This window comes from Branchiostoma floridae, chromosome 8 (assembly GCF_000003815.2).
Source record: "Branchiostoma floridae strain S238N-H82 chromosome 8, Bfl_VNyyK, whole genome shotgun sequence".
Taxonomy (NCBI): Eukaryota; Metazoa; Chordata; class Leptocardii; order Amphioxiformes; family Branchiostomatidae; genus Branchiostoma; species Branchiostoma floridae.
This window is the reverse complement of record NC_049986.1, coordinates 21283415-21298046: the sequence shown is the minus strand read 5'-3', so window position 1 is coordinate 21298046 and position 14632 is coordinate 21283415. Positions and strand designations below refer to the sequence as shown.

At 40.4% G+C, this 14632-nt stretch overlaps 1 protein-coding gene across 3 annotated transcripts; it reads right to left on the bottom strand.

The window, feature by feature from the left end:
* Positions 1–1079: 1079 nt before the first annotated feature.
* On the bottom strand, positions 1080–14549 carry LOC118420980 (cyclic AMP-dependent transcription factor ATF-6 beta-like). 3 transcript variants are annotated; one of them, XM_035828089.1, is made up of 15 exons: positions 14317–14548; positions 11314–11405; positions 10427–10550; positions 9517–9596; positions 8844–9090; positions 8280–8497; positions 7452–7637; positions 6991–7100; positions 6641–6766; positions 6021–6215; positions 5132–5231; positions 4448–4519; positions 4109–4213; positions 3706–3784; positions 1080–3440 (listed from the first exon to the last, which is right to left on the bottom strand). In XM_035828089.1, exons 1-15 carry the CDS (start codon positions 14387–14389, stop codon positions 3235–3237), a joined length of 2013 nt encoding a protein of 670 aa, XP_035683982.1. In that variant the 5' UTR covers positions 14390–14548; the 3' UTR covers positions 1080–3234. The 3 variants fall into 3 exon arrangements, with proteins under 3 accessions (XP_035683982.1, XP_035683983.1, XP_035683984.1); XM_035828090.1 differs by lacking the exon at positions 4448–4519 and having other exon boundaries at positions 4109–4285; XM_035828091.1 differs by lacking the exons at positions 1080–3440; positions 3706–3784; positions 4109–4213; positions 4448–4519 and adding an exon at positions 4645–4738 and having other exon boundaries at positions 14317–14549.
* Between the last annotated feature and the right edge of the window lie 83 nt (positions 14550–14632).

Genomic DNA, 14632 nt, shown 5'->3' with positions numbered 1-14632 from the left:
CCTAGACGTGCTTCGAAATTAAGTTGCAAAGTGGTGCTTCAGGACTTCCTTTGAGGAGAATCAAACAAGTATAGGAAGCGCAATGCTTGTTTAATTCAAGATATAATCACCAAAGGATGATTATGGTATAGATATGATTTGTTGCTTTAACAAGTTGCTTTAATTGGAAACTTGTAAAGAGCAAATATGATTTCGTCCATGTCATATACAAGTATGTTGCACCTTTCTCAATACCGTCCCGTTTCATAAATTAACAAGCAACATATACGTTAGACAGTGTATAAAGAGTATCCATTAGTATGCAATAGTCAGCCTTGCCCCGGTAGATTTTCTTGTGGTTACGATCAGCTGTAACTAACACTGTTTGCCGCCAGAGGGCGTGTGATTACTACGTGACAGCTCCAGTGTTTAACATGGATGAAAACCGAAGCCACAGCAGTTTGGTATATGTGTATATGTGATGTCATTTTTGTGGACATCGTGCTGAGAAACATCACCTTTTTGGCGATGTGCGTTTCATGAAACTCATGTGATCACGATGTGTACATTTTATGGCTGAGTCAATAATAAAGCTTGTTTTCAGTGATCATTGCTTGTTGTGGATGAAATTAAAGAAATGTAGTTGAACCTCGTCCTAAATGATCAAGAGCTAACAAATATTCTGAACCTTGCATAAGCTTACTCTGGCGTTCTGGCGTGTATGATTCATAAAAGAGCAACCAACCTTAGATAGCATCTCTTTGTTGCTTATAACCCTTCTCTTCAAGCAGAGGTTTAGTTCCAGCTAGTTTGCTGGCAGACAAAAAAATGACAACACAGAAAGCCTAATAAAAATGTATGAAAGACGTAAAAAAAAAAATGGAGCCTAACTTCTGCTTGGAAAGCATACCCCCGGGGGCCCCCTTAATTATTATTCTTAGAAACAAAAAAAATTACATATAAGCTTGTCAGATAGGGCTTGGTCAGCAAATGATGACATATAACATTATTTTTAATGTTCAAAGGGGAAGCTGTTTAGGCAAAATAAGTAAGATATCATCTACAGCAGCTCTATCAAATAGATAACACAGACAGTCTTGTCTTTTACTCCAAGGTAGAAACCTTTATTGAAATATTTACATCTCTTTTCCCTCATTCTTTTTTGGCAAGCTCTCTTTGCACCATAAACAACAAGCCTCGTTCTTTCTGACATCTACAACTACATGCGAGCTCAATACTTACTATTGCTGACTAGATATAAACTGCTCACCTTTTTAAACATGCCTTAGACAAAATGTAGGAATGTGACAATAGTTGAAGCCATCAAGCCTGCATATAAGCAACATGCTGCAGGAAAAAGAAATACCTTTTCCTGGACCCAAAAGAAAATCACCCGAACTCCTGCACAACTTATAGCAAACACATTCAAAATGTGTGTAAAAATTCAATCAAGATGTAATGCCTTAGCCTTGACATAATAAAATATGTACATATTTTTCAAGGAAAATTTCTGGCTTACATGTAGAGCCCCTTTCTGTGTAACAGACTCTTAGCTTTATAAATTTTCCTTCCAAAGAAGTAACAAGATCTTCTGGTAGCTATTGGCTAGAAATACAAATCAGACAAAATCATAAATGCACGAAATACAACTTAATCAATTACAGAATACACATATCACCTAAGCGTTGGGCATCAACTACCAAAATGTATACAGTAGAAGCTGCTTAATTGCACACCCCATTTGCCAGTGATTTTCGTGCAATTATCCGAATGGTGCAACAAAGCGAAGTTCTTAAGCTGGACCGCGCTACCACGGAATTTTGGGATCACGTGCAATTAACAGAAGTGTGCGATTATTCGTTGTGCAATTAACTGGCTTCTACTGTACCAGCTATTGAAATAGTGTAGATGCCAAACATTAAATTGATAACCAAGCATAAGACCCATCCACACAATAATAAATACCCCCCTCCCCTCATTCCTTTCTCACAAAAACAAAGCATCTTATCATTGCCTTACTGCAACTTAACAATAACCATAAACCACCCAACACCTCCTCTCACACCCATACATTTGTAAGTTTCTACAACTGATATAATACATGAATGCACAAACTGCCCCCTTAATAAGTACATGACTGTACTGTTTTTAAAAATAACAGTGGAGGCTATTTGATAAGGAGCAGCAAAAAAAGTGCTACAACTAGAATGGCATAGTAAAGATATGTACAACTCTGATTCAACTCTTTGCTAGTTTGGTTGATCTTTCCACTCTTATCTTTCATTCAAATGTGTGTGAGATATTCAATGTGCAAAACAAAATGGCTAAATAAAAAACAACAGAAATGCTCTACTGTGGTTGCTGAAAAATGTGCAGAGCTTTAAGATTGTCAAACACAAATTGACATAGTATAAAAATTAACACCAAAAATATGAAAATGTGCCCAAATCTGGCACCTCATGTAGAAACTGTCCTCTATTCGGATTATATCTTTTTTGTCATCTTTTCTATTTTTACTGATACATTTTTCTTCCCTCTGACGCTTTAAACAGCATAAAGAGTCTTGCAGAAGTTTGTGCTTGTTAAACACTGCAATACTCCTCAATGCACCACCTTGTTCTACAAGAACACCTCTCCTGCCACCTACTATTGCAACAATGCCCTGGTCCACCATTCCCCAAAATACACCCCCCCCCATCCCCCCACGTATACATGCATGGTATTTTACAAGCATGAAATCCTTCTTACATAATAAGTATAAAATCTTTGCTTGTACTTTTCTCAACAATGTGGTTATACCACACAAAATAGCTGCAGGAAATAGCTACCACAGTTCATTTTATCCCTCTCAATACCTCTCAAGTCATTTCAACATCTCACACAACTTTCCCATTTCAACAAAATCTTTGGGATAAAAGTCTTCCCTTTGCTTGGAAAGTACAAACCGCTTGTTTTTCTTGACAATATCTTCTTCTTTTTCTTACAAATGACTTGCTCTGTATAACTGGGAACAAGCAAAACCTCTTAAACCAGCAAGAAGTTGCTGCTCTTCCTGATTGGTCAGTCTGTTACACTGTAGATTGTGATTGGCTAGGAACATATACAAATGCTCCTGATTGGCTGAGCAACGGCCAACCAGGGTCATCCTTGAGAATATACCCAAGCCAACAACAACACTGTGAATTATGATTGGCTGGGTACATTCACAAGGAGACCCCTGATTGGCTGTTGACTTTTACAGTGTGTTCTGATTGGCTAGTGAGGAGGAATGGTGCCTTCTGGGTGAGGATGCACATGGACAGTCTTGGGGTCCATGTTCTGTGAGGGGACGGCGTAGGTGGCGTTGTCACGGAGATAGGCGGGGATGTTGGATGTCTTCAGCTGGATCATCTGGGTGTTCATCACCTCACAGTCAATCTGCATCATGGCCATGTGGCCCTGGGGAGTGTCCAGCAGGGTTTCTGTGGAAGGGGACAAACATCATGTTATAACAAACATTCAATGTATGGAAAAGTGGTGTGAAGACTAGCCGACTGTTGCCGGCCCATGTGTCAATAAAATCAAATACTGAATACTACTATGACTGTCATAAAACCACCTTGTATGCTTCGCTCCCTCGGTGGTTTCATCTGTTGGTTATAGCAAAGGACCAGGCGTTATCATACCATATACAACTCGGAGTGGGTCTTTAACCCTTAATTATGATTCAGACTCAGTTGTACTTACCATTGACAGCAGGCATGAGGAGGGACATGCGTGGCCTCATGGTCTTGTTGTGAGCAGTGGCTGGCAGCAGGAGGTGGTCCTGGGGACAAAACAACAGGTTTTAAACAACTGTGACTAAATTTCTGAGGGTGCTAGGAAACATGGGTTTTTACCTTTTGTTTCCTACTATAATTTGGGCAGTTTGCATGCTCTGAAAATTCAACATTGACTAAATTTTCAGCTGGAATGAGCATTTTCACATAAGAACCAGAAGACATAAAACTATTTCCCATTTGATTGTTATTCATATGTATGTCTCTGTAGTGGGCATCCAGAATCTTTTTTAAGTCGTAGGAAAACAGCTAATGCATTTCTTAACATGCTTGATAAACACTAGAACGCTTGAAAAACACTTAAGCCGTACCTTCCTGAAGGAGACGACGTAGAAGGTGTCCTCCCTCCTGTTGATGGCCTCCAGAAACTCCAGGTAGCTGCGGTCGGGCCCGCCAAACACCTGGACCTCGTACACCTCGTTATCAGGGTGGGGGGCCAGCGCAAGGTGGGTGTTCTGGTATCGCTTGGGGGACCTGTGGACTGCAGGCTGGAGGGTGGAGAGATATACAAAAGGTTTAATATACACAGACTACATAAAACTGAACAATTATAATCCATATATCAACAACTACTGCTTTAAAACTAGCTTGGGGGACCTGTGGACTGCAGGCTGGAGGATGGAGACAAAGACTTGTCAGTTATGGTACACCTCGTTATCAGGGTGGGGGGCCAGGGCCAGGTGGGTGTTCTGGTACCGCTTGGGGGACCTGTGGACTGCAGGCTGGAGTGGGGTGATATACAAAAGGTTTAAACACAGACCACATAAAACCATACAATTATTATCCATATATCGACAGTTACTGCTTTGAAACTAGCTTGGGAGACCTGTGGACTGCAGGCTGGAGGCAAAGATTTGTCAGTTGTGGCACACCTGAGTGTTATCAGGGTGGGGGGCCAGGTGGGTGTTCTGGTAATGCTGGGGGGACCTGTGGACTGCAGGCTGGGGGTGGAGACAAAGACTTGTAAGTTCAGGTGATTCAGAACACAGAGGAGTGGACGTCGTTTTTTATTCAGTAAAACATTGCGGGCATCCTTGATACAAAAGGTTTATGACACTGACCACATAAAACTATACAATGCGGAAACTCCCCTTAGTTTTGTCAGAATTACTGCAAACTTGCCCATGACGGATAATGACCATATCTGAGTTTTGTGGAAAAGAATGGAGCTAAAATACAGCAGTTTGAAAACCACAGTATCAGCACTAAATAAAAGAAACAAATGTTTTAAAAACTTCTACTCTGAATTGTGGCCACAAGGCAAGCACAGAAACTTCCTCCAGCAGGCATAACAAACGGAGTATTGAAGGTAAAGAATTGTGCTATCAACCTACCCTCTTCTTCTTGGGAGGAGGCTTCTTCTTGGTTTTCTGCTTCTCCTTGAACTCCTGTTTGTGCAGGCCTGCCAGCCAGCCGGTCAGCTCGTCTGCCAACCTGGCAATCAAACATAACCAGCTGTCAATCAAAATAGTCACTATATAGTCCTCAGCTAACCAACATCTCTCACACCGCAGTCATCCCTCAGTAAGACATTCTGGAGCTGCACAGTTCCAGAACATTTATTCGGCCAACAACAGTGTAGTAGAGTGGACTCATTCCTCAGCTAACTGACATCTATTGCATCACAGTCATCCCTCAGTAAGACCAAGACATCTGGAACTGCATAGTTCACGTTTCAAACTTTTATTCAGCCAACAACAGTCAACAACAATCTGACATTTAAAAGTTGTTTCAATCAATAGGAGTCCTACATAAGATTAAGTAATGATTTAATGAGAATCTATGGTGTGAATTTTGAAATTTTTGAAAAAAAGTTTTATTTTGGTCACAGGTAGTTAAAACAATCTGTCAACTTGTCAATCACAAAGGTCATGTACAACAAAACAGTTTTTTCAAATATTTGAGGAAGGGATTTTTCCTTCCTGTGTTTAGCAGATCACCACAAACACATCCTGTCTGCAGGATTGTCAGTCAGTTACAAGTCTCATGAAACAGAATGGTTTGTAAACAATCTATAGTTTATAGTTTATGTCTCATACAGTCATTGTCTAACATTGACTGCCTCATTGTCCATTACTGAAAGATTTTGAAACACAGGAAATCAGACAAACCTGATAGAGTCTGTGGTGTTGAAGAGAGGACAGGATGGCAGAACAATCTTCTCCATACTACCCCCCTCCCCAAACCCCAGTTAAATACATTAATGATAAAACACTCCTGTACCTGATAGAGTCTGTGGTGTTGAAGAGTGGACATGACGGCAGAACTCTCTCCTCTATGCCAGGTTTACTCCCTCCAGGTTTGGGGAATTCTGGGAGAATCATCAGGGCCTTGTCACTCAAGCTGCTGCTCCTGCTCTTCTCCTTCCCAGGTTTGCTCTCATTCCCAGGAACCACATCCTCCTGGGGAGCACTGTACCTGAAGATGAGGAAAATTTAAAAAAAAAAGTGAAAATTAATCAATATGTAGCCTGATCAAGTTAAAGATACGATACTGAAAAAGCTGATCTTCAACTGGTTGCAAGGAGCACAAAAAACACACGTAAAATTGGTACAGTTTTAGTACATAGGGCAAATCTCTCTTATTCTCATGAACAGATTCAAAGAACTGTGAATCACAGCTAAACATCCTAAGGATATTTCCTGAAACATGTAAGTCAACAGAAATAACAGGGATAATAGTCTGGTCTAAAAGTAGGGTTCCTGTAAAATTTGACAAAAATTGCTTTATTCACTCCAATGTTTTGGGAACCAGTCAGAATTGCCCTGAAGGAGGTGACAGATAGTCACTGAAACGTTGGTGTGAATAAAGCACTGGTTGTGTAAAAAGAGTCTCTTTATTACCTGAAGTCGTTAGTCTGGTCAGGGTCCTGGGAGTACATGTTACCGTCTTCTGAGAACTGCAGGAGTGTCCGCGCATGTCTGATGGGCATGTCTCCTATCTCTGGGTCTGATGTTCTTCTGAACAAACTGGAGGAAGAAGAGGAAATATTGTCAGTTCAGTTCAGTTCAGTTCAGTTCAGTTGAGTTCAGTTCAGTTCATCCATCTGCTGACATTATGAAGTCCCTGACTCTCTCTATATCCTATGGCAGAAATAAGGAGACTAACGCAGAAAGATGACACATGGTCTTTCTGATGAATATATTAGATATTTAGCAACAAGTAAAATAGGGCTATCAATGAAATCTCGTACCTGTATGTAGCTAAAGGTGCCAGATTGAAGCAGACCAGGAACAGTATTGCCATGGCAACAGTGGTCTGTTTGCTGCCAAAGAGTGACTTTGAACTCCGTAGTCTCTCATTCTGGGGAAAGACAAAAAGTTTTGCATACAGTAAAATTGCTGTTCGCATTATCTGGTATTCATTTAGGATTCAGAATCGACTAGATGGTTGAAAATAGTCATTTACCGCCTGTTCCTTCCAGTTTGTGAAGACAATAGTTATCTAAAACCTTAAACAAATTTCTGAAGTTGAGTATCTATACAATATAATGCCTACAAAAGTGAGATTCCAAAACATGGAAAAAAGTATCATCTTTGCAATGCAACAGTTTCACCAGCATATTTTGCAACAAGTAAAATTGCAAGACTTCCAATAAATGGCTATCAAATATGAAAATCAACTTCCCAAATCTTCAGATTTCACATTTCTTACCTCATTGTTAAGAAAGTCTACTCTCTTCTTCAGTAAAGTGTTTTCCTGGCGCAGTTTCTCGTTCTGTCGTCCGAGAGCCTTGAGTTTGTCTTCAAGACCCTGCAGATATTCCTTCTTCTTCTTCCTGGACAGACAGGCCGACTCTCGGTTCTTAATCATCCGCTGCTGGCGCTTCAGCACTTTCATCTGCGGGTAATGTTTTGGAATGGGTTAGTCACAATACACATGTATCTGACCTGCTTTAAGAGACTCTTGAAGTAAAGTAATGACCAAAACGAACGGACATGGACTATGAACACTGAGCTTCTTGCACCACTATATGTTTTGTACAATGTATGTGTAGTGATATAGGTTGATGGATTTATTAGTACCCAATGTAATCTATATCTGTATTATATTTTATCTGACCCTGACCTCCCTAATGACCTCAATGAAAAGCGGCCTACTGGCCGATTTGAGCTTCTCATGAATAAATAAAGGTTCAAACAAAAACAAATCTGTGCTGTGCAGGTAAAGTACTGTGACATGTAGTACTGGTATATATATCAGGGCATTTATTTCCAGTCAAGATGGAAACATTGTAAAATTTGGCAGCAAAATGATGGATAAGATATCAAGTAACCATTAGATTGGCAAAAAAATAAGGCAATTCTAACTACAGAGAAACTAGCACTCGATAGTTGTACATTCACAAGGATCAAGATTCTGATACACAAACATAAAATACAAACTGGCGGAATATACAGATTACAGAGAATACACTTTTACCAGTTTTTTTAAAAACACACAAGCATACCAGTATTCCTTTTTCCAAATCAAGTGACTTACATCTACATTGCCATTGGCCAGTGAGGCGTTGGACATGGCAGGTGCAATAGGCTTGGCAGGGGGCACCTGGACTGGAGCTGGGGCTGGCTGCTGATTGGTCAGCGTGGCTGCAGGTTGCTGGGTCGTTGTCGTGGTAACAGCCTGCTGATTGGTTGGCTTGATGAGCCCCTGTGCTGCAAGTCTGGCAAACTCTGCCTGTGTCAGGACTATGGGTTGACCTGGGGGAGAGAGGTGAAGAGTAAAAAAACTTGACTTTGCCTTATCTTTGTTTTCCATTGGAATTCACTATGTCTTCAGCCTGACTTTGCCTTACCTTGTCTCTAATTGGACACTAAAATTGTCTTCATTCGTAATATGATGATGATCATTCATTATTAGGGTATAAAAGACCAGTTTCTTTCAGGTCACTTCAGTGTCAATGACGAAAGAAAGTGGATGCTATCCGAAACGTCTGACCGTTTCCAAAATCATATTCAGTTGCTTGAGTAACTGCTTTTTGGCAACAAATTTGGTTGAATCTATCAAAACTTCCCTTACGATTTCCACATTAAAACAAATCTTCACCTGGAGTCTGTGCTTTGAGGTTCTGTAGTGTGTCCTGTAGACTGGGCTGTGTCTGTGCACCTGTGGGCTGTGCAGTGATGATGGGCACCCCTGCGGGTTTGGGCACGATGGGGGTGGGTTTACACTGGTAGGGGGACATGGGGGGTGGGGGAGAAGGGTTCTGGGACCCGGGGGTCAGGGGAGGGGTTTCCAGCTTCACCTCCACGATGCCGTTCTGGGGGGACATCTGGGGGTTGTCAAAATACTTCTGGAAAAAGAAAAGAACAATCAATTATGGGTTAATGAGAAAATAGGACAACATTTTGGTAACTCTTTCATACCTCAACTTCATGTGACTCTAGATAGAGTAAAGAAATACTAATATTAAGAAATACAAAGTACAAAATTAAGTGTACGGATTTTAGAAGCTATACTTACATACAGAAAAGTTATCAGCTACACAAGCTTCGTGAAACAGACAATAGGTAACAGGCCTATCTGGAAACTTCACCAAAATGATAGCATGGGTATCATTCAATACATTATTACCAGGTAGCAATCAGATGGTACCCAGGCTACCAGAAAGTGGTCTATATGAAAACAAAGACTTTATCATTACCAATGTTTCATCTACAGAAACTACAAGGACCAGGACTACTCTATCCTTCACATGTTTTTATATATTTCTACTGACCTGGTTTGAGAATCCCTCCCCTGAGGAGTCGGAGCAGGAGGAGGGGGCGGGAGACAGGGGCTCCGTCTTCACCTGGATATCTGGGGGTACAGGGAGGGTACAGGGTTATTTTACAGCAACAAAAACGTTGCCATAAGAGTACAATGCAGACCTAGATGTACTGGTCATTCCAATCTTATCTCCAAGCAGATTAACCGGTGCTATAAGACAGTGTCCAAATGCCCAAGGCAGTCGTGGTGGCCAGTTGGATACTGCTTTGGCCCTTTTGATAATCTTTTAACATTTATACCACAGGTAAAACTGCTTGGAGATCAATTCCAATCAGGATACAGGACAAAGCTTTCCTATAACCTAATTACATGTTACTTTCATCAAGTCAAGGCCTCTACACAAATGGTAACATCACAAAAATCCTAGCTTCAACTATATAATAGTCCTGGATAAGAGGACAAAGCAGAACTAGTGGCAATTAAGCTGATACCTCTCAAAAGTTAAGTTCTGATTTCTTAAGAAAGAAAAAGATGACAATTCAGGGCTCGAAATACTGGGTGCATGTGCACCTAGGTGCACCCAAAATTGGAGCTGTGCAACCAATTATTTTTAGTGGGTGCACCCAAATGTTTTCTTAGGTTTATGTATGGAAAGATATCCAGTATACTAGTATACATCATATTCTTGACATCTAAGTGTTAGAAAGATAATGAAAATGTTACTTGTTTAAGAATTTGATAGCTTGTACTGTAACTAAGTTTTGTCATTAGGTTTTTTTTACATTCTTCTCAGATTTAAGTGGTGCACCCAAAACTTTTTCAGTGCATCCAATTTTTTAAGCTGGGTGCAAAAACACGGCCCTATATATATATATATAACGTAACAAACAATGGACACCCATCCACTGGACCGGACTTACCTTGGAAACCATTTTGGTCGAGGCCGACGTCCATGTCAGGCCAGGGGTCATTGAACCCATCAGACAGCTTGAGGTCCGTCCTGCCGTCCAACAGGTCAGACCTGCCCCCCAGCAAGTCATCAAACTGGGAGAGATGGATATAGTGGGTCAGGGCCGATTTACAGAAGGCAAAAAAATTATTCGTCCTACGATGTCCAACAAGCGGGGTGTGTCTTAGGACACTTTTTGCCCATGTCAAAAACGAAAATGACGCGCTGCGGCGTGACAGTGTGGCACCTTCCAGGCAAAAATAGTGTCACCGGACATGCGTCGTGCGTCGAACGTTGTAGGACAAGTTATTTTTTTGCCTAGTGTAAATCGGCTCTTAGTCAGACTGGGAGCCTGGGGGCGTTAAAGTGGCTGTACCAGTGCAACATTGTCTATGCAACATAGTATTGGACAGATTTTACCTGCACCATGGCAGATTTCTAGCCTGGGTACCATCCTATTTCTACAGGTACTCCTTACACTTGCTGCCCTAAAAAGCATTATTGGGTAGAAATAGGATGGTAACCAGGCCAGCGGATTTCAGGCCCTGTCATCACACTGAATACTAGTACTGGATAGGAACCATTTCTGTTCTTTGTTCAGCAACTTGTACAATCATTTAGTATGTACAGGAATTGTTGGAAACAATTACCCACGTGCACTTAAACAGATTATATAGACCAGTACAGGTTGGATGTCAGGTCAGCACATACAAAAATGCCTACATGAGTCAAATTCTACCAGCATGAATGAATACTAGGCAAATTGACAACAAAACGTGCAAGTAGAACCTTTGCTTTCGGCTTCCGGGAGTTGGAGTTTCAGAGATAAACAAGAACAAGAATAACTCCAACCCTCACCTCTATGTCAGGTATCCTCTGTAAGAGATCGTCTGCACTGCCGAAGTCACTGATGTCGGGCAGGTCCTCAATGTTACACAGTGTGCCATCATCTGGGGAACACAGGACAGGGTTTTGTTGAATTTTTTGTAGTTTTTGTAATCTTCTTCACCAGACTTACTTCGATTTAGTTTTGTTTTTTATCACTCTTTAAAATTGATGATACCCTATTATATGCACAAAATGTACATTCATATTATTCACCATATAAAATACCAAATATTTGTAACACTACAAGTAATGGCATTTTAGTCTTTCACCTTTCACATAATAGTACCACAGTGTGATAACTTTATTTACGCTTTTTTGTGCCCATGTGGACAAGAATGTACAAATATGAAATAAAGTCTTATAAAGCCATATTCGTATAAAAAATATTGTGCAATACAGTCTTCATTGACATTCATCTGTTCATAGACAATGACAATCTGCCCCTGAAATTCCTAAAGCCTTGAACAGAAATTTCTTTGTGGTAAGCGTTTTCAATTCACTCCCTTTCTTTGTAACACTAACAGTACACCCCCTCTTTTATTCCAGCTAGTGTTCTGGTGCAACCTCATCTTTTAGTCATTATCTGGCATGAAAAATGCATCATCAGTTTGTTCTATACACCAGACCAATCTAATTAGAAAAGAACAAAGGGGCAGATGTCACTGTATACAGTTTTCCCCATGGGAATTAGCAGGGGCTACCAGCCTGGTAAAGGCTGGGGTAATATTTGTTCCTAGATTATAGATAGATAAATTAGCCAGAAGGGTAATTTCAGCAGGTGTGCATATGTTATTATCTTGAAAAATATTTACACTTTCTGATGTTCAGGTGCATGTGTATGTTATTACAGACGGTCAAAGATCCTAATTAAACCAAACCAAACCATCTCGAGAAATATTTAAACTTTCTGATGTACAGAAACATACTACTACTACTAGTCTAGTACTAGTACAAATGTACTAGCATAAATTTTCACTGCCAAGAAAGCAGGCACATATGTTAATTATTATCTCAAAAAATGTTTACACTTTCTGACGTACAGGTACAGAGTTTTTCTTCGAATAAAACTAGCAGCCATCTTTTTCAAATGTATACCAATAATTTGGCAGAAAACTGTTAGAAATCTATAGGCAGTTGTGAAAAATGATCAGATGTACATGCACCACAGGTACTTTTGCATACAAGGCAACACTGAAAAACAGATAATGAATAAACGGAAGACAAAACAATGTGTACGTCCATCGTTTATGTCCATTATACTGCTATTTTACCAGTAAAGGGACAAAATTATTACCTGTAGGTTTTGTCAAGCAAACAAGTGTACGTTCATGGTGTATGTTTTTTGTGACTCGTGTACTAACGCATGGATAAGAATTGTATTCACGCATGTTCTCACACCCTCTACTGTTGTACATGTAGACCTGTGAATCGTCTGTAAACGTGTCCTGTACACCATTGTACACGACAGCTTTGTGCAAACATTAAAGTCTCAACTAGACTGGTGGCAGCTGGTGTAATATTTGTATGGGGATATTACAAAAATTACAATAGTGGCCAGGGAGTGCCTGGTTCAGAAAAACTGCCTTTAGTACACCAAAAATATTATAGAAAAAGAAGCCACAGCATATCTAAGGGTTCTTTGATATGTCTAAGAAAGCCTTCCTAATCTCCAACTCCAACCGGTCACTCAGTTTTTCTTTTCTTTTCTGCCTTCAGGGGTCTGTTCTGTGTTCCAACTTGCGCACTTCTTCTTCTTTCATTTTGGCTGCCGCCCTCATAGTTTGCAGTTGAGAGAGTTACCGATCCTAACCAGAAAAACAGTTTTGCACATCTAAAAAGTGAGAGTCCCTTGTGCAGAATAAAAGGATTTTTGTGCCAGACAATCAAACTGTTCAAAGCACCCTTATTTACATGGTATCCCTACAGTTGGGTAAACAACAAGGGTACCAGGATATGCTCCCATGTGAAAAACAACACCTTGAGTACCTGGTGTCTCCACTTGGAGTGGCACAGACTGATCATACATCAACAAAGACAACCAGGATGTTTCACCTTTTTTTTCCAAACACCATCTCCTGTTTACACTATCCAACCTCCTTGCACTATCCTTGTCTCTATTTCTCACACGTGCATTTTTTTTGTAGAAGTTACTAGAACCCCATTGTTCCTTGTTCACTTCATGATGTGAGAATACAATGGTTTCATTTTAATAATATCGAAAGACGATCTTTTTACATTTTTCTTTTTAGTAAGTCATGTGGCTTAAAAAGCAAACCTACAGAAAAAGTGGGTAACAACAATTTATGTAATGGCAATTAAAGGATGAACAAATTATTAGACATCTAGATGGTAAAAAAAACAAAAAACACTAGTTGGGTTGTTTACTTCTACACCATCTTTGCGAGCTATTACCAGGAAATCCTAACCCCGAAAGAATCTACTTGAGTTCTGTAATGAAAATAAAGGGACCCTGAATGTTTAGTTAACCATTAACCATTGAACACACATGCTGGCCCACATGTCTACCTGTGCTACCAGGTGAGCTGCGGCAAAACACAAACTGCTGCTTAACTATTTAGTGGTAGCGGTAGGTAACAATAGTAAACCATATTCTTCACTAGGAAAATACATACAAACTGCTAAAAGTAAAGTGGTGTAGTTTTTTAAAAGCTTTACGGGTAAAAAAACGCCCCTTTCAAAACAAGCCACATCCGGAAGTTGAGAAGCGGACCTTGAAAATCACCATAAAAACATGTGTGGCTGGGTTAGGGTGCGGGCAACAAATCGATATACAACACAGCCAATGTGTTCAAAACACGTGTACTGCGTACAAACGCTTGAAATTACAGCTAAGTTGAAATGTGGTGTAAAAATCACCAGAAAACGAGGCAAAATTGCGCAATAATACTGTTTATGTTGATAAAATGGCAACGATCTTTCCAGAGAAAAGGACACGTAACCCGTTCCACCTACCCCAGTCCTCGCTGGACAGCAAGTTGTCGGCGAAGAATCGCGAGTCCGCCTCTGAAATGAAGTCCAACGCCATCTCTAGAACACCATCTAAGTTTCCTGTTCGTGAAAAGATCGGATATTCAACAAAATCGTGATTTCTGAGGAGAAAACTCTCCACAATATGTTGTTTCTTCCTCCACCGGTGAAGATGGCGTCTGCTTAGTTATACCCAGCATGCACCGCGCTTTCGCGGAAATGAAATTCTGGGAAAAGCCTGCAGTTCTAATTTAAGCCGCTAGTGGTCGTTGTTACAAACACCGAGAACCACTTGTTGCTT